Below are 25,969 nucleotides of genomic sequence, written 5' to 3' on the forward strand. Positions count from 1 at the left end.
CAATTAAATGAGACTTGTTCTCAGCATGGTCTCTGGTGCCCCGGGGTTCCTGTCTTCTGCACAGACGAGCCCTGACATGATCTGATCTCAAGTGGAGGTGCTTTACCCTGAGTTTTGACAGGACAGATTCCTTCTGAGGCATCTCATCCTGGTGCAGGAGATGATGCTCAGAGGGACTGTTGCATTTCCAAAGAAATTAACTGACAATGGGGTTTTATAGTGAAGATGGCTGCCTGATTGTCTTTTGAATGGGGCAGGAATAGAATAAGTTTTGGGGAGAAAACTAGCTGGGCAGAGCCAGGCAGGCAGGGAAGGAGCAGGTGAGGACTCTGGCTGGACCTGAAGCCAGGTGCGAGTCTGGGACAGACATGGTGCTCCCTCAGGGGGGCTGGAGTTCAGCTGCTGGATGGGGGCCCCAGAATGGCAAAGGGGGAGACCTCTCTCCCCCCTAGGGGACCCTTGGGCTGCATGGGGAGTGAAATAGGCTGCAAAGGGTTCAGGTCATGTACTGTGAATGAATCTGCATGGGGCTAGAGCAGGGCCTTGGGGTGCAACAGTGCTGTTTCCAGTGCTGCGTCACCCCTAGCCTTTCTGCAAGGCCTGTCAAATGGGATGTTGCCTAAACAAATGGTGCCCAGTGCACCCCAGCAGTGCCAGGTGCATCCTAGCACACCTGGTGCACATCCCCAGGCAGCTCCTTAGCTCTTGCAGCCATGCTCAGCTACATTTTCCACCGCACCACCAGGCTGAGGCTATCTGTGACTCAAAGTGTCTGCCTCAGGCAAATATTTCAGCTTATAATTGCAGGATTTGTAGCTGTGCTGCTGTGTGCCTGGGTGTGCGGGTGTGTGCCAGTGTGTGTGTCTGTTTGGGGTGTGGGTGTGCAAGGCGAGGGGCTTCCTCCTACCCTTGCTGCTGGCAGCAGTGTGACCCCAGGCCCCTGCCCAGCCCCGGCGCAATTGCGGCTCCCGCTGGCAGCTCCCCTTCCTGGGGCCACCTCGCTGCGGCACTATGGCGGCCCTCATCTCAGTGTGCCACTTTGTGCAGCAGGCACAGGAAGACCTCAGTTCACCCACCACCTCTGCCTTCGCCAGCCACATGGGACGCTGCAAGGCCACTGCTAACAGCCTGGAGGAGGTGAGCGGGGGCGGCAGGCTGCAGGGGTGCTCTCCAAGGGGTTGGGAGAGCTGTCCCCATCATGGTCCCGCAGGATCTGCATCCCAGTTTCAGGCATCACCATATCATTTGTCACCATGAGTGGAGAGTGGTGCGAGTGTCATTGGGTGTTTGCAAAACACTCAAAAGCAAAGATTTGGTGAAGGCTTGTGACGGGTTGTAGTGGCCACGTGCCACGTGTCAGTTGGTGGGGAAAAGAGCAAAGGGGGAGAGGTTTGTGAGGGAAGGCTGTATCTCATACCAGGCTCACACCACACAGTAAAGAGAAGACAGAACCCTTTGACCAGACAAGCATCAAACTAAAAGCAAAACAAAAAATTAAAGGAAGTTTTTTGGGGCGGCAGGATGGTTTCCTCATTTGTGCAGAGTTAAGCTGTGGGATACACTGATGTGGGATGTTTGGAGGCCAAATGTATGAGTGGTTCCAAAAATTCACAGAGCCAGGATGAGAGCTGGCTGCTGAGTGCAGCATCTGATGCAAAACTTACTTGGGCCAAATGCTGTTGTTTTCTGACTGATGGGAAAAGCCAGAAGACCCTAATAGGCATCATCAGGCATGGTGAGGGAGGGGAAGGGGTTGCTGCATGCTGCTGGCACATGAGGGAGTGAGCAGCAGAGCTCAATGCCCTGGGAGGACTGTGAGTGAGGGCAAGACTGGCTCAGTGGAGGGTCCAGGCTTCCCATTGAGAGCATCCCACCACCCACCTAGACCCACCTTGGGACTTAGCTGAAAACTATGTCCAGTATAGTGTAACCATTATGCTGGCCTGTTCCTGAGCAAATCAAGGTCCTGACCCCCCCATGGAAAATACCTATGAGATGTTGCTGCTGTGGTAGGTAGGACTCTCCATATGGTGGTCCAGAGGGCTCCAAGCCTCTTGGTGCCTCCTCCTGGTAGGTCTGGTAAATGTGCTGGGAGCAAACTGCACTGTCACCTCTCTCATTATTTTGTTGTTTCAGCAGATGAGGGGATGGTGCCCAGGACTTTACCAGGGCCTGTCTGTGGGCTGTGACTCCTGCACTGCTCTGAAGTCCCCCAGCACCTGCAGGCTTGGAGCAGATGGGGAGCTGTGCTCCTGTAGATCGTTTGGTTTGGTGATGGTCACTGAGGTTTTTTTTCTTCTCAGGCCTCCAGAGGCCAGGACTTGCTCAGGAGCATCTGGGCATGGAGCAATTTCCTTGTGTTGCTTAATTTTCAACTGTTACTCTATCACTTGCATCCCAAGCAAAGCTAAAACTTCAGTCCTTTAAAACAGAGCTGCTACATCAGGAAGCTGTGGTTAGAGAGAAACACTGCTGAACTTGTTCATGTCTGCAGAGCTCCTGGCTTGGGACTTACGTGTCAGAGTGGACATAAAACTCATGACACGCTCCCGCTGCTATGTGACACCAACCCCCAGTGCAGTCTGCAGGGGATTTGCTGCAGTGAAAACAGGGAGCGGTGGTGTGAACCGTGCTGGCTGGGCAGCAGCAATTGTGTAAGCCAGGAGACACGGGGAGATGATTTCATCTTTGGGTGCAGATCAGGGCTGGACTGAGCAGATGGCAAGGAGAAATTCCAACATCACGGGGTATCCCCAGTTCTCTTGCTTGGGTGTTGGTGTTGGCAGGAGCTGTCTGTCCTAGAGGAAGGTCCTCTATGCCTACATCAGTGCTGGCCTCTTCCTTGCTTCCTCCCTGAGCCTGACATGCTCTCACCATGCAGCTAGGTGAGGCTGACTGGGCTCTCATCTGGGACTTATTTTCTTCTGACCTGTGCAGTAGCTCACCTGACACCTCTGTGCACTTTCACTGGGGAGGATGACTCCAGTGCTAGAGAAGAGCAAGCGAGAGCCAGCAGCTGGGAACTGAAGCTGACACTGAAATCAAAAATTAGTTGCAATACTTTAGCTGTGATGTAATGAACTGCTGGTGCGCATGGTCAAAAGGTGGAGTGAATGCTTTGTCTCCATCCTCTTTAAACACAGCTTGGATGTCTTTCTGGAGACTGCTGACTCCCACACAGGGTATAGGCTCATGCAAGGTTGTCTTATGTTAATGCCATGTCTATGCAGACAATGTGAACTGATGGTCCCTCCCACTCTGAGTCTTTCTATGCTCTTGAAAACTAGTGAGAAGTGTGCGGTGACCCCAGCTCCCTGGAAATCACAGATAAGGATGAAAACAGATCTGGAAGAGCTGGAGCCACAGGGTCTCACCTCTGAAAGGCAGAAATACCAGTGCTGGTGCTTTTGCAGTGGTTCAGCCAGTGGCTTTTATTGATAGGGTAGGGAACTTTGTACAGCAAAGAGTCTTAGTGTGTCAGCAGGTGCATGCTTGTAATGGAGAGCAGCACCACTGCGGGATAAAGCAGTAAACACAGCAAAAGCTCATCCTTGAGCAAGGAGAGCCCTGGCACAGTGTGCACTGAACCTGGCAGCGATGCAGGAAGCAGAGGGAATGAGTGCTGAGCTGCAGGGGGAGTACATCAGCCGGTTTTCCACCACTGGAGGCAGGTCCCCAAAGGAGAAGTCACACAGCTCAGCTGAGTGCAGAACCAGGTCCGTGCCTGCAAGGCAAACAAATGCAGGTCAAAGAACAAGCAAGGAAGGGAGCTCCGGGTTTCCTGCGCTAAGTGCCAGGTATGTAATTTCCTGCCTTGTGGCCAGCGACTGTACTTGTACACACTTCATGATCCTTGGAGAGAGTGCTGCCTCTTGCAGCTGGGCTCACTGGGTGGGGGGAGCCTGGGGAGGTGGAGGTCCCTGTTGGTGATGGCCTCTGGGATACTGTCCTGGTTTCAGCTAGGATAGAGTTAATTTTCTTTCTAGTACCTCGTATAGCGTTATGTTTTGCATTCAGTATGAGAAGAATGTTGATAACACACTGATGTTTTCAATTGTTGCTGAGTAGTGTTTATACGAAGTCACAGGTTTTGCAGCTTCTCATGCCTAGCTAGCAAGAAGGCTGGAGCGACACAAGAAGCTGGGAGGGGACACAGCCAGGACAGTTGACCCAACTTGGCCAAAGGGGTATTCCATACTATGGGACATCATGCCTAGTGACTCGGTGGGAGGGAAAGTGAGTGAGTGGCTGCATGGTGCTTAGTTGCTGGCTAGTGTTAAACCATGACAAATGCCACGGAGCATTCTCACCCTGGTGCTGCTTCTCTGAAGTAGGAAAGCCTCCTGGCCTGACAGCATCAGTCCAGCAGGCAGGAAATGGTCCCAAAGGTGTGGATGGGTCATTTGTGGATCAAGATTACATGTTCATGGAGGGAATTGTCAGGAGAAAGGAAGATGAAGGCTATGGATGTGGAAGGTTTGAGCATGTGTGTGGAGAGCTGAATTTCTGGTACAAGATGAAGTATAAACATGACTGGTATCACAAGGGACCTGGGCAGGCTCCTGGGACATTTTGGGAAGGAGACCGCTGTCCTGGTCAAGGTGGGTCCCAGCAGCAGAGGGGAGTAAGCGGGAGAGAGGCTCTGCAGGCCATGAGGATGTTGGAGATCAGGGTCTCAGTGGCAGCAGGCTCCAAATTTCTCCCTCCCAGTGCCACTTACAAGGGCAGGCAGGGAAGGAAAGGGGTTGAGTCCAACTGTGTGGCTAAAAAAAATCTCCTGTAGGGTTGAGGAAGTAAGAGCATCTGGAACTGGAAAAGCTGCCCCAGTAAAGCCTCTGCAAGGGAGATGGGCTTCACTTAAGCCAAAAGGGCTTCACCTGAAGAAGGGTGAAGGGATGCCTAAGGTTAGTGAGATGAATCCCACATGCAATGGCTTAAATAACTGCAGGGAGCTGTGGCCCAGGGGGAGACAGTGCCTGCCTCGTGGTGGCGCTCAAAATAACCATATGGTTGTGAGGGGGATGTGTTAGTCCTTGAAGTCCTGCATTAACCTGAGGTCATTTTCTGAACACGGGTGTAAGAGTGTCTCCAACAGCTTTGCCAAAGGACAGTGATCAGATGCTTCAGGTGCCCTATCCCACCACTGCCTGTCTGACTTTGTCTCATGGGGATCTCTTTGAACCATAATACTGGATTCCCTGGATTTGCAATGCTTGGTGTGAGCACAGTCCTGCTGGTCCTAGAGGTCTTACATTAATTTCCCCAGGAATCTCTGTTTGAGGGCTTGGCTGGAAAACCTCACTCCCAAATTGGGCTGGACAAGAAGATGCAGGTGCTAAGAGTCATGAGTGGCAGCTCTTCCATGGGGAGCCAAAAAAGTCTGGCAACTCCTGTTTTGGGGAATAAGTCCATAATTCAAGTTCTCAACATCCCTGCTGCACTGAATTCTGGAAACATGCAGGTGGGTAACTTTTCAGTACTATTGCTCTTTGGGTACCTAAACATTTATGGTGACATCCTTGCATGCCACAATCTTGACTGTGCTGAATCTTGCAGAGCCTGACTCACATCCTCCTCTACTACACAGGTTCAGCTGTGTGACTTGGCTGATGCGGTGCACAACAGAAGACAAAGCCAGTGGTGGTACCACTCCCCTGGGTACACACCCATCCACTTAAATAGCCTTAGCTCTAACATGGAAGTCCACCCTGAGCTGTTCTTTGCATTCCCACATTGCAGTAAAACTGTTTGCTCCCACAAATCAGCGTTTATGGATCTTAAAAGCCTGTGCCCTATCTTCGAGCGTAGGCACTGTCAGGACAATGCTCAGAGTGAAGCCATGTCACTTCCTGCAGGGACAGTCCAATGTGGGAGCTGTTGGGTCTCACATCAGTCCAGTGAAGGGGTCATACCTGAAACACTGTCCCCAGTCAGGAGTGATGTGGAGAAACCAGAGAGGGTCAGTGGATGGTAACAGAGAAGCAGAGCTGGGCTGATTTAGCTGGGTGACGAGGGGGTGTCTGACAGCAGCCCACAACTCATCTAATGCCAGTTATTAGGCAATGGTGTCAAGCTCTTCTGGGCATGCAGCAATATCCACTTCGTGGCTCACGAAGTTCAGATTGGGCATTAGGAAGGGTTTCTTCTGCAGAGGGTGGTGCAGCCCTGCAAGAGGTCGCTAGAGAGGTAACCTCCATCCTTGGAGGGTTTCAAAGCCCAACTAAGTAAAGTACAGGCAACCTGATCTGGTATTGACAATAATCCAGCTCCCAACAAAAGATTGCATGAGACCCCTTCCAAGCAGTACTTGTATGAAATAACATCTGTAATCCAGTCTCTCATAGGCAGAGAGTTTAGATGCCTCCAAACATTTCCCCTCAGCCACCTACGCCGCCTCCTCTCAGCCCAGGAATGACACCGACAGTGATGAAACTAAAATTTGTAACTAACAGTCTCTTGCCACTGAAATCCACATTTATTGTCAATGCTATCTGTTCCTTTTTCTAATATATTTTCCAATTCTGTCTTAATGCTTGACCACTTCTTCCAGAAGAACATCAGGAAGGCTTGCAGATATTTAAGATATACATGGACTGCTACCACTAGATCATCACCTGTCTTCCAGCAGCACAGTCCAGCCTGGGGATGCTGAGGCTTGTGCTAAGCCCTGTGGGTTATGGAAATGTGTGTATGGATGTAGTCAACAACCATCTCCTCTGCATTTCTAGGCCTTGGATGCCGACTGAGCTGTGCTACAGAAGATGAGGAAAGCAGCCAAGGCAGAGCACAGCTGTGGACAAGGTCAGGACAGGACAGAACAGGGCTGCAGGAAGGGGGAGACGGCAATGGATGGATGAGGGGAGTCCTTGCTGCAGGTCAGGTGAACCGTGGCAGGGAATATGCATCTCAGGGATCCCTATAGCTGGGGGTAGTGGTGGGGGCAGCAGCAGGTAACAGGAGCTGGCTCTGGTGTGTGAGTAGAACATGGCATAGTGACTCCCAGAAGGGAAGCAAGGGTTGGGCATTCATCCTGACCTTCCCCCTGCACTCACCAGAGACTATCCATGTTCCCCCAGACCTCATCAGCCACCTCGAAGCCCACATCGCTGCCCAGGAGAAGTTCTCAGCCAACTACCAGCTGGAGGGTGAGGAACAGCTAGCCAGTGCCTTTAGCACCTTTGCTGCCTTCTCCCAGGAGCTGCTGACTGCTGTCAGGAGCCTGGTAGGCAGCTCTGTCTCCTGCATGTACATCGGAGTGGGGCCCATGGCTTGCAAGGGGATGCTGGTGGGGATTCCCAGGAAGAGCAGCAGGCTCTGGGCCACAGCCTGGAGGTCCGAGCTCATCCCCTTCCCCAGACAGAGGCAGGAGGCCATGGCATGTGTTTGCAGAGCCAATGGTGCAGCCTGCACAGCCAGGGCTATCTGTGCAGACTTCTGAGGCTGCTCAGAAGAGGCCTCTGGAGGTCTCCCGTCCTCCATCCTTCTTGAAGCCAGGCTCTCACCAACACTGGATCAGGCTGGCTGTGGCTTTTTCCAGCTTGGTAATTTCCAAGGATGGAGGCTTTCAGCTGACTGTTTTCCAAAGTGGTTCCTGTGCAGGCTCACAAACAGCTCTGCTTTCTCTGCATGAGGAGCGGTGCAGGGGTGCAGTGCTAGCAGTGTAATCTCTCTCTTTCCTTTCCAGTTGCAGAGTTTGTACCACAACATTAACTTTTCCCTGGAGTCATTAATAAAGGGCGACATGCAAGAACTCAAAGGGGTAAGCAGGGGCTGAAACTGCTGCGCTGAGGTGGGGTTGGAGATAGAGCAGGTACCAGGTGTGGAATTTCATCCTTGGCTCACACCTTGCCTGCCAGCAGGAGTAGGTGTTGGAAGGGCAGGTTTGCCTGCACCTCCTGTGTGCCAGATCCTGCTCCCTCCTGAGGCTGGCGCCTCACACCACAGGTCAAGCTAGTGGTGGCCCTTAGCTGGGACCTCTGCCTGTTTGCAGGCACCTGGCTGAATCTGGAGGAGTCTGGTGGTATTTGCTATGAGGGAAAAAATCACGGTGTTGTGCACCAAATATTGGTATCTTCCCTGTCCATCAGTGCACAAACTCCCCCACAGCCTCCCAGACCCACCTGTAGCCCTTGCATTTACATGTGTAAACACATGTGTGTTGGTGTGAATCTGAGCATGCATGTGTGTACCTACCAGCTGCAGGTACCTCTCAGGGACTGCAGAGTAGCAAGTACTGAAGTGACCATGCAATTTGATCTTCAGCACTGTAGAGATATCAGAGAGCTTCACAGAGCTCATCGGTGTAGATTTTAGGAAAAGCATCAAACTCATATTTAATTTTTGCTTTTCTTAACCAATGGGAAGGTCATCATGGTCCTTGGTAAGTCTGCACACATGTTCTTACCACTAAGTCCCCGTGGCCATACTCAGGCCATCAGCTCTGCGTAGTTGCCCCTGGGTGCCTCTGTCTGCATAGGGGTGCCCGTGCCTGTGGGTGTTTAGGGTGAGGAGGCTGGACCAATCCTGATTGCAATGCTGGAGCAAGGTCACTGTCAAGGGACTAGTGATCATTGCATCTAATGTGGCGGAGCAAATGCCAGTTGTGACCTGGCACCATTCCTCCCCAGGTGATTTTGGGCACACAGACTCTGCGAGCAGGATATGTACAACTGGAAACAGTAAAGCAATTTTTTTATTGGCTGATGCGCATACAAGATTGTTAGGATTTAATGTCCTGGTGTTAATACACTCAGCACCATGATGAGACATGCAAGGACTCATGCTGGCCAGGCAGACCAGCTTGGGAGGAGCGGAGACAGAGCTGCTGCTTCCTGCAACAGGTTCTTGCTATTGGTCATTGCTGTCTTCCACCAGACCTGCTGATACACTGGCAAACACTCTGTGTTTTCTTCTTTTGGGACTTTATATTTTTCCATGATACTATTTTTCCTCTTGCATCCTTGAGCTAGTAATGAACCTGTTTCAACAACCTGAACTCTGTAATTTTACCTTTTTAATCTTGTATGGTTCCACTCTATAGATTTTTCTCCCAGCTCTGCAGTTTCCTCAGATACTTCATGAAGGTTTTGCAATTGGGCTGTATCAGAGCTGGGGATCCTTGAGCAAACAGCTGAACCTCTGGGAAAGTGGAGGGAAAGTTTTGGACAGGGTTGCAGAACGAAGGATGGGAACTGTGGCAGCATTTGGGGACTTCAAAAGGACTAATTGCCAAATACTGAAACAAATTACGAGCATTTAGGCATCCATTTGGAAGCTTGTGCTATATAGGAGCATGAAAGTGGAAGGAGAGAGCAAATTCTGAAACTTATGGAGTGAAGTAAATGTCGCGTCCCAAAGTTGGAGCGACTCAGGTTCATGGATTTCCTTTGTCAGAATTAAGGTGAAACGACACCAGGGGAGTTCAAACAACAATCAACATTTATTCAACCTAGCTAACTCTGTCCAAGTACACATGAACTTGTTAATATGAACCTTGCAACATGTCATTAAGCCGCTGTTTGAGAAGAGGAGGAAAGTACAGAAAGAATGAAATGGAAAAAGGAACATGAAATGTATCAGAAGGAGAGCCCTCCCGTTGAGTCACGAGGTTCAGAGCAGACCCCCTTGCTTTCTGGACTCCTTCTCAAAGAGGAGCTCAGGGGCGGCTAGGTCCACTCCTAGTCTCAGACTTGGTCAACGGTTTATGTTTCAAAGGATGAGGTGTAGGGACTGTGGAAAAGAGAGAAGGAAAAGAGAGAGAGAATGAGAGAAAAAAGAAAGAGAGAAGAGAAGGGTTTCACCAGTCCTGGGTCCAGCGTTGGTCCAGCCAGCGTAGAGATCCAGTTCCGGAGGGCGCGCACTGAGGATTCGTTCTCTCCTCTTTTATAGTGTGTTAGTTGATGATCTCAACATGCGCAGTTCCCACACCTGGGGTTCACTGGAATCGGTAGCTTTGGGGGGGGTGTTCATTGTGGAGTTGCTTCTCTTTTCCTGCTGGTATGACCACTTAAGATAGAAGCACAGTCCCAACTTCCATGGGGCCTTCTTCCTCCAGGAAGGCATAAATTGTGTTCCTTCTCCTGGTCACTCAAGATAAGGAATTGGGGCCTTGGAGAAGTGCGTTCCCACCCTCCGTGGGGCCCTCTCCTCTGTCCACATTGTCCTGTTCACAAAACTCCAGCATTTTTACAGAGGCCGTTTTGTCCACCAAAGCTCTTTTAGCGGATGTTTGAGACATTTGAATTTGTCAGACCGTCACAGTAAATTAATAAAATAATATAAAATATGAAGGGAAAAAAATATCCACTATTTGCATTGTTAAGGACAATGTCAAGAAGATTGGGAACCAAGAAAACAGGGAGAGAGAGGAAAAAATCCAGCTGCCTGCAGGGGGTCATGAGTAAGCTGAAGGCATTTCTAATGGGATCCAACAGGAATCAGAGGCTGACCTGAAGCAGTTTGACATTTTCATTAGAATGGAGATAAATGCAAGATCTGTCCTGACAAGGTTCTGCCTTGACATAAATAAAGAAATTTCACCCTGGGGGACAGAGAGGCATTGGGACAGGGACCCAGAGAGGCTGTGGGATCTCCATCCTTGGGGTTTTTCAACATCTGCCTGCACAAAGCCTGGTCTGAATTCAGTGCTGTCCCTGCCTCAGGAGGTTAGACTAGAGACCACTTGCAGTCCCCTCAAACCTGATTTACTCTGTCTTTCTTTGACACAGAGGTTTGCAGAGCAGTAAGTGGTGAGAACAGGGCAGAACATGGGTGATGTGAGTAAATGCATTTAATGGACAAATGCAGACGAACATACCAAGATGGTAACCACCAGAGAGAAGCAGAAGTCACACAAAGTCAAATGAGAAACAAATGATGGCTTTTTAGCAGCAAGACTAATTCAACATTAAATGAATACCCCGAGAAGAATCAGATTGTGATGATGCTGCCAGGTTTGGGTGGATTTCTGATGTCTCTCTAAGTGGTGTTTTGGTTAAACATGACATTCTGGCTTCAGCAGGTGAGAACCTGGTTGGTACTTTCTGGCTTGTGAGTGTCTGAGCAATTCCTTCTACCCTTAAAATTGTGAGTCTGTGAAAGGTGTTATAGCTGGGTACTGCTAGGTACATACATACCTATGCGATGTACATATGCATGATGTATGTTTTGGAGCTTATGTGTATTTAAGTGTGTATGCAAGCATGTGCCCATGAGTGAACCTGCACTGGTGAGTGCACTTGTCCACTGGGCACTGAGGAGAGGCGAGGACCATCCTGAGGAGGGACACTCCTGTGGACAGCCCTGTCCTGGGTCTGCAAGGGCCTTTATGCTAGGGTGACCCAGTGGGAACATAGTATGCTGAGGATGAGGAAGGCTCTGTCCCAGTCGTAGTCATGAAATGGTGTCTTTGGCTCTTCCTAGGAGTTCAAGAAGCCTTTTGAGAAGGCCTGCAAAGACTATGAGAGCAAACGATAAGTCTTCAGGCTCCCTCACCCCAAGGCCTGGACTTGGAGGCTGGTTTTTGTCTGCCTTCGCTGGCAAGCAGTCAGACGGAGCCTTTCATGCATGTCTCCTCTTTCCTTGAGCGCCAAGATCGAGAAGGAGAAGCGCGAGCTGGCAAAACAGCATGGCATGGTGCAGAGTGAGGTGAGCGGGGGGGGAGATTGCTGAGGAGATGGAGAAGGAGTGCAGGACCTTCCAGTTGAACATGTGTGAGGTAAGGACAGGGATCAGCCTGTGCTGCACAGAGTGGTGTTAAGAGTAGCTGAATCGGCATCCAAGGGATGAATTTCCCTCCCATTGGTGCACAGCAACTGTGCCACAGCCCCAGCAGATCCTGGTCTGGAGTGGGCAGACATCAGCAGTGACTCTCACGCTGGTGTTTCTCACTTGCCCTCCAACCTGGAATTGTCTCAAAGCAGCTTTTTTTGTCTGAATCCACACTGATTTTTCATTCAGGGCCATCTTCTGTCCCTCGTCAGTGAGTGGTGCTTGTGTCTGGGATATTGCAGCACCCTTTCTGACTTCTTGGGGTGCTGAAGTCCCCCAGGCTTTGCTCCAGGTGCCGGTGGCATCTGGCAGCTCCCTCTGCTCGCACCAAGGTGGGCTGCAGATCCTCAGGGACCATTGCTCAGCAGGTTGAGTTTGTTGTGCCGGTGAGACTGTGGGCATATCCCCTCAGCTGGAGAGCTGCCTGGGTTGTGGTAGGCTCAAGCCAACCTGTGGCAGGGGCTGATCAAGGAGTTTAGCCAAAGCTTGAGCCTATATTAACCTGGCAGTAGAGATAACAACTTGGGAAAAACCCCACAAAGGCTTTGGGTCCAAGCTTCTTCCCAACTGCCCACAGTGGATGCTGCTGGCACTGAGGTCCCTGCTCCCTCTCAGATGGTTCCACCATAGCCCTCCCTCTGCTTGTTGGGATAAACTCAGCCCAACTCCCCTGCAAATGGGATTTCCTGCTCCCACTGCCACACAACACAAACAACAGATGAGTAAAAGATTGGAAGATACCGATTTCATCCAAAATATCCAGCTCTTTGTAACCATATTTTGGAAACAGTTACTGTTTCCGTGCTGAAACTGTTGTTCTACTTCAAACATCAGAAGCCCTTGTGCTACGGAGCTGCATTGTTCTTAAACGGAGCCAGTAGGTCAGGTGGTGGTTTTGTTCTGTGCTGATGTGAGTCCACATGTGGCATTCAGGTTCCTGAGAGAGTGTCTCCTAGGAAACACTCCTTCTGATAGATTGAGGGTGTTTTGAATGACTACACACAGGGAAATCTGAGGTTGGCCATTTTCAACATGTATTTTGGAAGGTGATTTACTATGTTGGCCTGTGGGTCTTCTGGAAATAGTTGTTGGTAGGTTGTTGTTTTTACAGTAGTTGCGATGTCAAGAGAGCTGATGCTAGCGTAGGCATAGTCCAGAGATGGGTGGAGAAATACTCAACGTGTTTCACAGCACAACACACTGTTTCACGTTGTCAGTCCACCAAGTGCAAGGGCCAGTGTTGATTTTCATGGGTGAGGTTGTTATGGTGGAGGATGGGCTGGGTGAGGTGGCAGATAAATTTGGGCTGGAAATCTGAACTTTCAGCTTGCTTCTGAAGGTCATCAAGGCAGGCTGAGATGCTAGCTGTATGTAGGATATAGGCAGGCAGGCTCACAGCACTGACATTGTCAGTAGGTTCAGGTGGAAGTGGTGCAGTTCATGGATCAAGTCTAGTGGGTCTTGGAGGAACTTGGTTCTTGAGTGATGAGTTTTGAAGGTCTATAGGAAAGCTAGCTGTTCTTCAGTGAAGGCACCATGAGTGATGAATCTTTGATGGTGTATTAACTGAATGTTTGCCCTGCATAGGTAAACCCCAGCAAACCCAGGGTCCATGCCATGACTGTGGGTCTACCACTCTATTGGCTGGATCAAAGCACTGGACCCTGCTTACCACCATCTTCTCACCCCTTAAAGGCCACATCAGGGTGTGACTGCCAGGAAGGGCCGCAACACCCTGTGAGGGGGCCAACAAATAGTGTATAAAAGGCATTTCTCTCTAAGCTACGAATTCCGTCCCTGTGTCCTTTTCCCTTCAGTTTCTAATCAAAGTGAACAAGATCAAAACCAAGAAGGGGATTGACCTGCTGCAAAACCATATCAAGCACTGCAGCTCACAGTTCAAGTAAAAGCGACTAGTAACCTGCCTGCATGCCCTTTCTCTCCAGAAGCACTGGTTGTGGAGGGGACCTGGGGGTGGCTTAACTTGCAGGGCCTGGGTTCCTGCAGTGGGCTTGGCCTCTGTAACTTGCTGAAAATCCTCTTCTCCTGGATGCAGTGGAGGCAAGGATCTCAATGGGGTGTGTTTCTTCTCTTTAGTTTGACATTTTCATAAACCAGTGTAAAGCATAAATCTGGGATGCAAAAAGGACAGATTGCTGAGCACTCTCTGAATTTAACTGCCTCCAAATCTTTCTAAAAGACATTTCCTAAGAAAAAATTTTTTCACATATGAAGTGAAAGCACTGCCTGCTGAAGGCAGGATGGGCTCTGAAGCAGGAACTCCAGGGAGCCTGGGGTCTGTAGGCTTCAGAGCCAGTGCTAAGAGCAGGATTTCAGGACATGCCCTTATGTTAGCCTCTCCTATCAGTTTTTTCCAGGAATGTTTAAACACAATGGCAAAACTTAAGAAGTTTACAGAGAACAACCTCGTCCCACAGCCGCAGAGTGTGAGTATTCATCTGAAGTTGGGTGCAGCAAGCAGGGGCAGGCTAGAGAGCAGGCATGTCTTCCCCAGGGCCTCCTCTTCCTCTGCAGAAGCAGAACTGAGGACTTTCGCAGCTCTTCACATCTATTAATCATTTTTTCCTGATCCTGTGATGTGCAGCAGCCCATGGAGGGATGAAATTCAGCCATCACTGGGAGTGGGAAAATAATGGTGCCATACCCCAGGACACAGAGTAGGAAGAACAAGTGTAAACATGGGTACCAAGGAGGCACTAATGTATTCATCTGCCAAAGCCCTACCTGCTCTTCAGACTTCCAGATTTTTAATTCGTGCTCTTAGCTTTCCATGCTGCTGCTGCCAACTCAAGCTCTTAATGCATTTCCTCAGGGCCTTTGCTTTGCTGTAGAGGCAGGTCATGTAAGCCTTGTGAACTTTAGCTTTTGACTTTGAGCTCTGTCAGTCATATGTGGCCTGGAGACAGAAAGGAGTTTTTCCAAATAGCAGGGCTTTCAGAGACAGTCTGAGCACTCAAGTCCCAGGTGGTATAATGTCCTCCAAGTGCAGCAGAGGGTTTATGTTGGTTTCCCAGCATTTCTAGACCTCTGTTCCAGTTTGCTTATCCTTCTCCATACCTCTTTGCTAGTCAAGATTTGCAGAGGCTTGGGTGTTCACCCAGATACTGCATCAGCATCACTTGTACTCATCTCCCCTGGGCCTGTAGTGCAGGTCTCCTCTGGGCATCTGCTGCTTTGTTTGAATCAATCTGCTTTAGGGGTGTTACCCTGCTTGTTCTATAATTTGTAATCATATTAAAATTCATTATGTAAATAACAAAAGAGGGGAGGTGCCACCCCAAGAGCAAGGTAACCAAGCACAGCAAGCAGCACCTTATGGATCCCTCATGCAGACAAACCCCAGGCTCCATTTCAGGGCCACATTCCTTTGCCAAGCTCCATCAACTTTTTGATGGCTTGGAGGCCTTTTAATTATTTTAATTACTGACACTACCAAGGAAATAAAAACAACCACCACAGTGATCTTCAAGCACTTGTTTGCTTTTACCCTGCACAGAGCTGCAAACAGCTGTTCTCTCAGTAAAAGGCAGGCTGCTCTCCTGTGGTCTAATGTTGCAGGAGTCCCTGTGCTGAGGACATGCCTGGTCCCTCCTCCCAATGAGGTTTCCACTGAAGTGCTTCTTGCACATGCCGCATACCACGGCACTGCAGGGGACGAGCGGCAACCTCCCACCATAGGAATGGGGCTGGGTGCATGCCACAGATGCGGGGAGGCGGTGAGGGCAGAGGGTGGTGTGGGGGCACCTCCACTGCACCTGGAAGGAGTGGAATGCCATAGCTGAGGCAGGAGCCTCCTGCTGCCATGCGAGCAGCTCCGTGTGCACTGGTGCCTTTCAGATGAAGATCAGGCAGAATGAGGAGAAGCAGCAGCTCTGCTCCCTTTGTAGTGTTGCAGCTGGAGCAGAAAGAGGTAAAGTCTGATCATTCTTGCAAGGGAACACGGGGCAGAGGGCACAGCACAGCAGCTGCTTATATAGCGCCTGCCTGCCGATGCAGAAAGCCGTGGGGTTTCTGTTGAGCTCTGGGGTAGCATATGGTCCCTGGCAGTCCCATGAGGACATGTTCTCGGTTGCCAGTGGTACTGATGGAGTAGGGCCTTGCTGCTGTTTTTCTCCTGCCAGGACCCTGGGAACAAGCAGGCAGGGTACAACATGCACCAGCTGCAAGGGACCAAGCAGTACAGCACAGAGAAATCAGGGACCCTCTTCAAGAAAAGCGATGGATAAGTTGGGAAACAGCATGCCCCTTTCAATTGTGCTTTGGTGACCTGGGGCCAGAGCAAGGCTCACCCAGACCAACCTTCTCTCCCTGTGGCGGCCACAAGGCAGAGGAACAGCACAAGCATGCATGAAGGTGTGCTTGACACTGTCCCAGCCTCCAACAGCTTTCAACGCAGAGCTCCACGCAGCTTGTGTCCATATTTTAGCTCTGAGAGCATTCCTCTCCCATGAAGCTGTCCAATGTTCTCTCAAGACCTGCGAGTGCTGGTGGCGAGGACCCCTGCACCCACCATTGGGAGCCAGAACCAGCTCCCTGTCTTTCCTTCCAGTGGGGAACCCACTGCCTTCATCCAACGCCCCAAGTTTTGTGCTGGGAGGGATGGGGAAGGGCCGGTGCTTCTCTCCTTCTCCCAGGCACTCATTGCTTTCCAGAACCTCCTCCATCATGCCTGCTCATGGATGAGGAGCCCTGACTCATGCACCCTTCCCAGGTGAGAGACACTCAGGGGTGCACTGGGTATGTATGTACAGCCCTGGTGGTGTTTTCTGCTCTCTTCTCCCTTCCCTGCCTCCCTAGCCCTGACCCATCCTTTGCCTTTCAGACCCCTCTGCCCTCACAGTTCATTACTGGGCTCAGCTCCCTGATGGTGAGAATTAGGGGAAGGGGCAGAAATATGGGGTGAATTAGACACAGCATGGGTTGCTGCTGCCTTGGAGATGGCATTGTGGGCCAGAGGAGAGAGCAAGCCAGTAGCCATCCTGTGCCCCTCTCCCAGGCGCCAGACCCTGAGCTCCTGGAAAGCACTCTGCTGTCTTTGGAAAGAGGATCATCTCCTACCAGTACGTGGGAGCATGCTTGCTGTGAATCACAGGGGTCCTGCACTGGGAGAGTTGCACACCTGGAAAAGACTGTGAAGTGTCCTAGAGAAACCCGAAACTGGACAGAAAATACTGAATGGGAGCTCAGGAGTTGCCTTCACTGCAGACTGAAGTTCAGTCTCTCTCTCCCCTTTTGGGCATATCTCGTCTACCTTTCCCCCCGTTATGGTCTGCCCCAAATGGCAGGCACAGGAAAGCCAGCTTGGGAGCAATTTAGAGGTGATGGTCTTGGATGTTTGCTGAGGGCTTCTGCAAAGGGCTTTGTGCTCTGCTAGCAGATCCTGCTTCCCCAGTTGTTGCTCTGCACGTGTATCACCACCACAGCAGTTGTGCTACCTGTCTGTACAAGCCTGTCTTATGCCTTATGATGGATCCTTCTCAGCCCAGAACAGACCAAGAGTGACAGATCCCATCCACGGCAGCCCAGCCAGCATGTCGGACAAGAGCTATGGGCCCATGCTGTGCCTTGCATGGCTCTTGCCTTTGCCAGCGCTGCGCTGCATTGCACATCTGCTCCTCCCTGTGTGTCCTCTTGGCTCACCCTCTGCTCATTTCCAGGTTGAGAAAAGTCTGGCAGAAGAGGAAATGCACCATCAGCAATGGCTACCTGACCATCTCTCACAGCATGGTAGGAACTGCTTCTTCCGCTCTGCTCCTACCTGGGAGCTGCTGCCCCTTCAGGGTCTGCACAGCCTGCCACTGCCAAGCATGCCAGTGGCTTCCTGGGGCTCATCAGAGCCCTTGTGCCTGCTGCTTGCCCTCCTGGGCTGCCCTGGCATAGGAGGCTTTCTGTTGAGACTTAAGTCCCTGCAACCCAAGAGAGCTTTAGACAAACACAGGAGGTCCTCATGTGCCTATGTGCATGGAGGGGCATGAGCCTGGGGTGGCTGTTGGGAAAGAAAAGGTCTGTGTTGCTATTTCTTGCATTGCTCCTGAGAGCAGAGCCAAAGACAAAAAGTGCTGGGCACAAGGCAGAGCCATTGCTCTGTGTCCAGAGCCAGGTGGTGCTTGTCACCCCTGGACCACAGTCCTTTGATGCTTTATCATTCTGCTTGTAGCTCAACCGCCCACCAGCCAAACTGAATTTACTGACCTGCCAGGTGAAGCCGAACATGGATGACAAGAAATGCTTTGATCTGGTTTCCTGTGAGTGCTGGTGCCTGCCCTGTGTTTTTTCCTGGAAGGGCCCAGGGAGGCAGCAGTGCTTTGGACTGAGAAAGCCAGTGTGGGCAGGGATGAGGGGATGTTTTGCAGCTTTGGGCCAGCTTGAGGGGGTTACCCTGGTGAAATTGTGCCAGAAGGGAGCTCTGCTCAGGAGCAGTGATGCACACGCAGGGTGTGAGATAGGCAGCACTACCGTAGGGCAGTGAAGGGAACCGTGCAAGTATAGTTTCTGGGCTGCAGCTTAGCTAACACCAGCATCCCTCATTCCTGATATAGGAGCAGGTCCCTTTGCCTGGGGTGCACTGGGGATGGGTTGAGTGAAATGGAGATGACTGTCACCCCCAGCTGCCTGGGCTCAAGGTTGCTCCTGGCTCTGCTAGCCCAGCTCAGGTGTGTTGTGCCCTGCTGTGAGCCCAGCAGGTGAGATGGACAAGCAGGGTGCCTAGAGGAGACTGGCTCTGTGTGTTTCAGACAGCCGCACATACCGCTTCCTGGCAGAGGATGAGCAGGACTGTGTCACGTAAGTACTGCCAGTGCCTTGCTATGGACCAAAAAAATGGTCCTCTGGCTGCTGCTGAAGTGCCAGCTCTTTGGCTAATTGAGCAGCAAGCCACAGCCCCTTGTTTGATGCCCTTCCCATCCTGACCATGTCCCAGTCACTCCAGGGGGGGGCTGGCTGGCCGTGAACAGGACATGGAGCTTAATGGAGGCTCCTGGCACCCAGTTTGCTGCTGGAGTACCGTGCAGGACCTTCGTGTGTGGTGGCTGCTATGCAGACTGGGGCAGAGCGGGATATCCCCTGCAGCAGTGGGATGAGCCCCGCTGCCCTCCTCACCCTGCAGCCCGAGCGCAGCTGCATGGTACCCTGCTCCTAAGCCACTTTCTGCCCGTGCAGCTGGGTGTCCGTCCTCAGCAACAGCAAGGAGGAGGCGCTGAACAGGGCCTTCAGCAAGGCACAGGGTGGAGGGAAGAGCAGCCAGGAGGAGCTGACCCGGGCCCTCATCAAGGAGGTCAGAGGCATGCCTGGGAACAGGGAGTGCTGCGACTGCTTGGCCCCAGGTGAGAGCCAGCCCATGGCCATGGGTCCGCTGGGCCTCCTCCCTGCTGGACAGGCAGAGCTCAGCCCTGCACTCTGCAGCTTCCAGCTCCTGGAGACCTGCAGGCATCTGGGGTCTTACCATTCCCCTCTGCCCTGCTGGGGAACTTGTGCCCTGGGGTGGGTGGCCGGTGGGGAGGAGAGGCAGGAGATGCACATGAGCCTGGCAGTCTTGTCTCTACAGATCCTACTTGGCTCTCCATTAACTTGGGCATCCTGATCTGCATCGAGTGCTCTGGGATTCACAGAGAGGTGGGTGTGCATCTCTCCCGCATCCAGTCACTGTCTCTGGACAAGCTGGCAACCTCTGAATTGCTGGTAGGACACTGCCAGTGTGCTCTGTCCTCAAGCCTCCCCCTGCTTCTGCTGTGGCCTTCCTGAAACTAAGTTAATTCAGTGGGTTTTTCACCTGTTAAACTGATCCATACTCACCTGTATGAGTAATTCCCAGGGTTTAGCAGTTATTGTGGCAGAAATTGTCATCTTCATGGAGGAGAGGAGGGAGTCATCTCACAGTTGCTGGGTCACCTGTCTCCCTAGTCCCCTTTCCCCATCTGTGTCCCCTGGTGCAGGGGAGCTGTGGGGCAGGGCCAAACTTGAACTGGGGTAGAGCAGAATATGGGGCAGACAGGAGGTTGGAGACTTTGCATGGGGCTGTTTTAGCACCACAATGCTCCAGGTGCTCATGGGTTTGGTAGGGTTGTGATGGGAGCTGCTGGCAGCTGGTGGGCATCAAGGGCAGGGGATGGGAGTGTTTAGCAGGGGTCACTGCTTGCCCAGATCTGAGCCTAGGGGTCAGCTCTAGGGTTGGCTGCACTGCTGGAGTTGGGAGATCTCAGCAGTAGGAGTCAGGGCAGAGTCTCAGGCCCTTGGGTACACACATCCTAGCACCCCTTGACATCCCAGCACCCCTTGACATCCCCTCAATAACTGGTCAGGATCTCAGCCTGGCGCTCCCCCTCCTGCTGCCATGCATGTAGAGCTGCTGCATGTCCCATGTCACCTCTAGTTTGGCTGTTTTGCAGCTGGCGAGGAATATTGGCAACTCTGGCTTCAACATCTTGGAAGCGAATCTCCCCAGCTTCTCCCTGAAGCCCACAGTGCACAGTGACATGTGAGTTGCTCTGCAAGAGCTGTTTTTTTTTGTGGGAGGTTAGATATGGGGCCCTCACACATGGGCACATGCTCTGTGGTCTTATGTGCTCCCTGCAGTGACCAGGCACATAGCACTGCTCAATCTCCTCTCCAGACTGTAACTTCCCTTCAGAAGCAATTTCACCAAACCCAGCAGGAAAAGTTTGATAAAGGAGAGAAAAGTGAAGAAGAGCCAGCAGGACAGCTCAAGGATTGGCCATGAGGTCAGGACAAGGATTGAGGAATTGGTGCTGGAAAGGGAAAAGCAAGACAAGAAACAGAAAAACCAAGCAGAGCTGCCAAGCAGGCCAGCCCTGGCTGCACATCGGCAGGGCACAGAAAGGTGGGAGGGTGGAGTGGGACAGGGGACAGGGACTTGCATGGTGCGGAGCAGTTCACTGCGTCCAGTGGCTGGGGCCTAGGGTTGGTGGGATCAGTGTGGACGTTGAGCAAGTATCTGCTGAGGATGCAGGAACCCCCTGTCCTTCATCCCGGAGCGCCCCAGCCTTTAGGCTCTGCAGAGGACAGGGGAGAGCTGGGGTGGCATGGCTGGTAGCAGTGATAGCTGGGGGCTTCTCCAGGCTTGGTGCCATAAATCTGGCATGCAGCAGAGCTCTTGGGGGAAACATATAGTTGGGGAGCTTATTGTCAGTGGCTAAGGGGACTTTCAGGAGGCTGGAGAGCAGGCAGAAGAGGCATGATTATCTTCCAGTACAGGCATGTAAGTCTAGGGCACCTACCCTGCAATGAATAGCTGGATAAGGAACTGCACTTGGCAGGGAGAGAGCAGCATTGATCTGGGAGAGCTGGAAAATAGAACTGGAACAGCACGGTCAAGATCTAAGTTGCTACATCCACCCTTTCGCTTGGATGCTGGGGAAACTGAAACTGCATGAAATGAGTAATTCAGCTCTTCCTCAATGGCCTTTTTTTGTTTGGAGCACTCCTTTGCCCCCAGGGCACCTGCAGCCATCCCAGATCCTGTGGCCGGCCACTGCTTCTGCTGTTCTTGACCTCTCCAGGGGAGAATCCCAGCTTACTCAGCCAGTCCTTGTCTGGAAGCTGTTCCTGACCCATAGACACTCTCAGCCAGTTCATGCCATGTGGTGTTCCCCAGTCTTTCAGATTTCTGCTCGTTCCCCTAATTCCCACCATCAGGGAGCTGAGCCCAGTAATGAACTGTGAGGGCAGAGGGGTCTGAAAGGCAAAGGATGGGTCAGGGCTAGGGAGGCAGGGAAGGGAGAAGAGAGCAGAAAACACCACCAGGACTGTACATACATACCCAGTGCACCCCTGAGCGTCTCCCACCTGGGAAGGGTGCATGAGTCAGGGCTCCTCATCCATGAGCAGGCATGATGGAGGAGGTTCTGGAAAGCAATGAGTGCCTGGGAGAAGGAGAGAAGCACCGGCCCTTCCCCATCCCTCCCAGCACAAGACTTGGGGCGTTGGATGAAGGCAGTGGGTTCCCCACTGGAAGGAAAGACAGGGAGCTGGTTCTGGCTCCCAATGGTGGGTGCAGGGGTCCTCGCCACCAGCACTCGCAGGTGTTGCTCGCACTTTAAATGCATGAAAGTCAAGTTCTTGTTCAATTATGTTACTGCAAGAGAGGAAGCTTTAAGAAAACCACAGTGTTTTGTAAAAGTTACTATGAATGCTGCTGCAGAGGAGTTTGGGTAATGTGACAGAGAGAGGAGTGGTGCTAAACTGCCTAGCAGGTCTGAAGGAGGGAGAGGGAAGGTGGCTGGGACAGTGGGAGAGGAGGAGGGTGGCCCTGGGATGCTCACTGTATCACTCTGTGGCCCCTAACTCTCATTTGGCTGGTCTCTGCCAGAGCCTTTCGGAAAAATTTCATCATTTCCAAGTATGTCAGCAAGAAATATGCCAAGAGGAGCCCTGCTGCTCAGTGCTCCAGTGTCCCAGAAGCTGTGAAGGACAAAGACATATTTTCTTTGCTCCAAGCATATGCAGAGAACATGGATTTGAGTGAGCCTGTGTTGGCACCTCTGCAGGTACAGCCACTTGTTCTGTAGGCCCATATGGCAAAGAGCTTTGCTGTCGCCTGTCCATAAGGGTCCCTGTGCCCAGGAAGGGACAGAATTTTCTGATTAAGAAGGTGCTTTCTGTGAGCAGGGTGAGGAACATCATCGCAGAGGGAGGTTTTCTGGCTGCAACCCCACAGCCCACCTCGTGCTGGTGGAGGTGGGGAGGGGCAGAAGTCATAACCACAAGCCCAAGGCTTTCAAAAGGCCAGTTTGTAGCTGAGATTTACTTGTAAACTTCCGAGCGGATTTCCTCAGGACATCCAAGTCTCATGGTAGGCTGAAAGATCAGGGCAGCATTTTTTCCTGCAAAATTGCAGTGTGGGTCCTTGCTGTAAGTGCAAGAAGAGAGCACAGCCCTAACCCTCGGAACTGTGGGCACACCGCTGTGCCACCCCCTTTGCGGGCAAGGATGCCAGTGGGAATCCTCCAGAGTAAAAGCAAAGGAGCAAAATGCTGCAGTGAGCAAGAAGCACCATCGGTATGGGATGTCTTGGGACAAAATGGCAAGCAAGAAGCAGCTCCGTGGGGAGCAGCCATTGCACACCCTGGGTCTCTGGTGAGATTGTGGACTCAGCAAAGTTCAGCCACTGGTCTGGGGAGAAAAGTTACCTTTGGCTGCCTCAGTTTCTAAATGTGAAAAGGGGATGATTGATTCTTCTTCATGAAGCCATGAGCCATGGCTCTATGCATGTTAACTATGGTCTCACCAGCTTTGGTGTGCTCTGAAGAGACAGTCAAACCTGTTCCTCAGGGTTTTCAAATGTGTAAGGACAGTCCCTAAAGGTCAGTGCTCCTATCTGCGGTGGTGGTGCAGACAGGCACAGTCTCATCCTTGCTTTATTTTTCTTGGTTACAGGAATCTGGGGAGACCATTCTCCACCTGGCAGTGCTGTTGTCTGATTGTACCTCTTTGCATATCGTTGATTTTCTTGTCCAGAACAGGCAAGCTCATGACACCCAGTCAGCTTGTGATGGCTAAGCTGTGCTAGTGAAAGGTGCAAGACTGATGATCTTCTCCAAAATGCTCCCAAAAAAGAGAAAAATCAGCGGGGCAGGCTTCCCAGCAAATCTGCCCTGGGCTGAGCTTGGAGTAACTACCCCTAGATCAGAGGGGCCTTAGGTTCCCTCATCTCCTCTGAGTTGAGGTGTGATGGTGGTGGTGGCCACCTCTTTGGGTGAGGTGGGAATAAGGACATGTGTGCCAGCACCAGGCAGTGTTTGGTGTGGTTAGGGCCAGCAGCTCTTCCCAGGGGTGCTGACATTATCCACCCTCTGCTGCAGCGGGAGCCTGGCAAAACGGACGGCAGAGGGGAACACGCCGCTTCACTACTGCTGCTCTCACAACAAACCCGAGTGTGTCAAACTGCTGTTGAAGGCCAAAGCTAACATCACCATCAGTAAGTGGCTATGGGATCCCCCACCCTGTGCACACAGATTGTCTTCTCAGCTCTTCTCTGGAAACATCTCCTTAGCCTTGCTGCAGTGCTTGTCTGTGGCTGAGGAGAGGTAGGTTGATGACAGCATTGTATGGGGACCCTGCCCACAGGGTGACAGCCTCAACCCCAGGCTCTTCTCCACATGTCCAGCAAGCTGTCCTGCTCTGACACTGCTTTTGGTTGATTCTCCACGCTCAGCAGCATTCACAAGCTGGTTTGGGGTGCACATGGCCCTTCACAAGTGGGGTGACCACATCTCACAGGTTCCTGCTGTTGACAGCCTGGGTCCAAAGTGGTGGCTTTGCTCTCCAGCTTGGAGCAGGGGATGCTCCTCTGCCCCATAGGGAGGAACCAGCTTGCTCTGGGGTACTCCTGACCTGATTCACTTGTCCCTCTCCCAGGTGGACAAGGCCTGCCTGCTACTGGCAGCTCCGTGGTGGGACTGCACTGGGGTGGGCTCACTGAGCTGCCAGAGCCCAGCAAGGCATACACTGCCTGAGCTGGTCTTCCATATGCAGCGCATGCACAGTAGGAGCCAAAACAGGCACTTAACTCATTTTCAAAACCAATACTGCAATGCTGGACAGCCAGTGGGAGGGCTGCTGAAGTGCTAGTTCAAAGACAGTGTGCGCTGGTGCTCTGGAGCTCAGATTACAGGTCCAAACATTTATACTCTGCCCATGAATCTCCTCTTCACAATACAGAAGTGAGCTTTAAAACTAGGATCCTGGGTGAAATGAGAGGGCACAAATGTTTCCACCATCAGGTGTTAGCTGAGCTGGTAGGTGCATTGAGCCTTGCCCCCTGGGATGTTCCTGAGATGCTCCCATTTCCCGCTCCAGGCAGCATGTTGGCAGCCCCTCAGAAGGCAAAGAGGCCACAGCGGGGTGGCAGGAGCTGGGTGCACGTCCCCCAGTCACACTGTGATGTGGCAGCCAAATTTCTCACTTCCTCGGCCATGCTGAGCGCAGCCATGCCTGGCCTGTCTTTACTGACTACCACTGGTACCTCGAGCACCTTGAGTCCACAGAGCAGACCCTGCCGCTGATCTGGGGATGCTCAGTGGTCCCTCAGGGTGCAGACCTCTTGCTGTTCCCTTCTCCCACCCTCCTCCTTCCCCAGAGTCCCCCCAGCCCACCTCTCCCCAGCCAAGCTTGTGCTGCAGCTCTGCAAGAAGGGGTTTTGCAGAACTTGCAGAGTTATAGCAGCACCATCACAGACCTCCCAGGAGTGGAAGGGGTTTTAGTTTAAGGTGAAACTGAAGTAAAATGGTTGTCGCTTGGTCACACTTGCACTCACACCCCTGCTTGCAAGCACTGGCACCTGGGTGTCTGGGCAGTCTGTGTGTCCACCAGGCATCACGACACGCATACCAGGTCTGTCCAAAGCTCCCTGCAGTGACACAGAGGACAAGGGGTGCCAGCTATGGAGTCCTCTTCTGGTTTTGTAGCCTTTAGGCTCTGGTAGTAATGGAGATTTTTCTGTCCCTCTATCCTGTCCCATCTCTGTGAGTCATCAGGATTTACTAGTGCTCCTTTCTCTCCTTATCTGGGTGTCTCAGCTCCTGCCCTTTTCTTCATCTTCCCACCACCATCCCTTACTGGCCTGAACCTTTGTTCTGGTCTGGGTTTAGGCTGCCCCTTCTTTTAGGCTTAGCCCCTTCTTTTAGGCTTAGCCCCCAGATGCCCTGAACGCAGCACTGCTCTGCAATTCACTGAGCATAGCATGGGCTTGTGGTGTTCAAGGTTGCTATTTCCCCCCCTCACAGCTAACGAAGTGGGAGAGACGGGCCTGGATGTTGCCAGGAGGATGAAACATCCCCTGTGTGAAGAGCTGGTAAGACACTGTGTCTCATCACAGTTTTGGGACACATCCTGGCAGCAGAGAGTGGCGGGGGACCCGCACCCCTCAGCATGTCCAGTGTCAGTGTGGGATGCAGAGGAGGGTGTGGAGGGGTCCAGCAGGTGCTGGCCCTGTTGCTGTGGGGTCCCTCAGGGCAGAGCAATTTGGGACAGGCAAGGCAAGGGGTCACGCTGTGCCTGGGCAGGGGGACCTGGAGCTGTACTGAGGCTGCATGGGGTGAGTGCATCTCCTCAGCGAGTCCAAGTCTTGCATCTGCCATGTCCTGATTTGTGTGTTTGGAGACCTTCGCAAAACCCTCTCACACCTGAGAAGCACCACTTGCAGCTTGCAGACATTGCCCTGATG

At 52.0% G+C, this 25,969-nt stretch overlaps 1 protein-coding gene across 1 annotated transcript in view; it reads left to right on the forward strand.

The window, feature by feature from the left end:
- The first annotated feature begins 1,011 nt into the window (after window positions 1-1,011).
- Window positions 1,012-25,969, forward strand: part of LOC104320542 (arf-GAP with SH3 domain, ANK repeat and PH domain-containing protein 1-like) — a 29,501-nt gene continuing 4,543 nt past the window's right edge. The window contains 23 exon segments of the mRNA XM_069808838.1: window positions 1,012-1,137; window positions 6,729-6,801; window positions 7,077-7,222; window positions 7,685-7,759; window positions 11,422-11,473; window positions 11,588-11,652; window positions 11,654-11,716; window positions 13,587-13,672; window positions 14,138-14,216; window positions 15,628-15,671; window positions 15,673-15,700; window positions 15,912-16,011; window positions 17,447-17,517; window positions 17,948-18,035; window positions 18,525-18,573; window positions 18,949-19,112; window positions 19,334-19,467; window positions 20,175-20,263; window positions 22,115-22,292; window positions 23,182-23,267; window positions 23,607-23,722; window positions 25,530-25,597; window positions 25,859-25,867. Of these exon segments, the coding sequence (XP_069664939.1) occupies window positions 1,012-1,137; window positions 6,729-6,801; window positions 7,077-7,222; window positions 7,685-7,759; window positions 11,422-11,473; window positions 11,588-11,652; window positions 11,654-11,716; window positions 13,587-13,672; window positions 14,138-14,216; window positions 15,628-15,671; window positions 15,673-15,700; window positions 15,912-16,011; window positions 17,447-17,517; window positions 17,948-18,035; window positions 18,525-18,573; window positions 18,949-19,112; window positions 19,334-19,467; window positions 20,175-20,263; window positions 22,115-22,292; window positions 23,182-23,267; window positions 23,607-23,722; window positions 25,530-25,597; window positions 25,859-25,867 (1,989 nt within the window).

This window comes from Haliaeetus albicilla, chromosome 2 (genome assembly GCF_947461875.1).
Source record: "Haliaeetus albicilla chromosome 2, bHalAlb1.1, whole genome shotgun sequence".
Taxonomy (NCBI): domain Eukaryota; kingdom Metazoa; phylum Chordata; class Aves; order Accipitriformes; family Accipitridae; genus Haliaeetus; species Haliaeetus albicilla.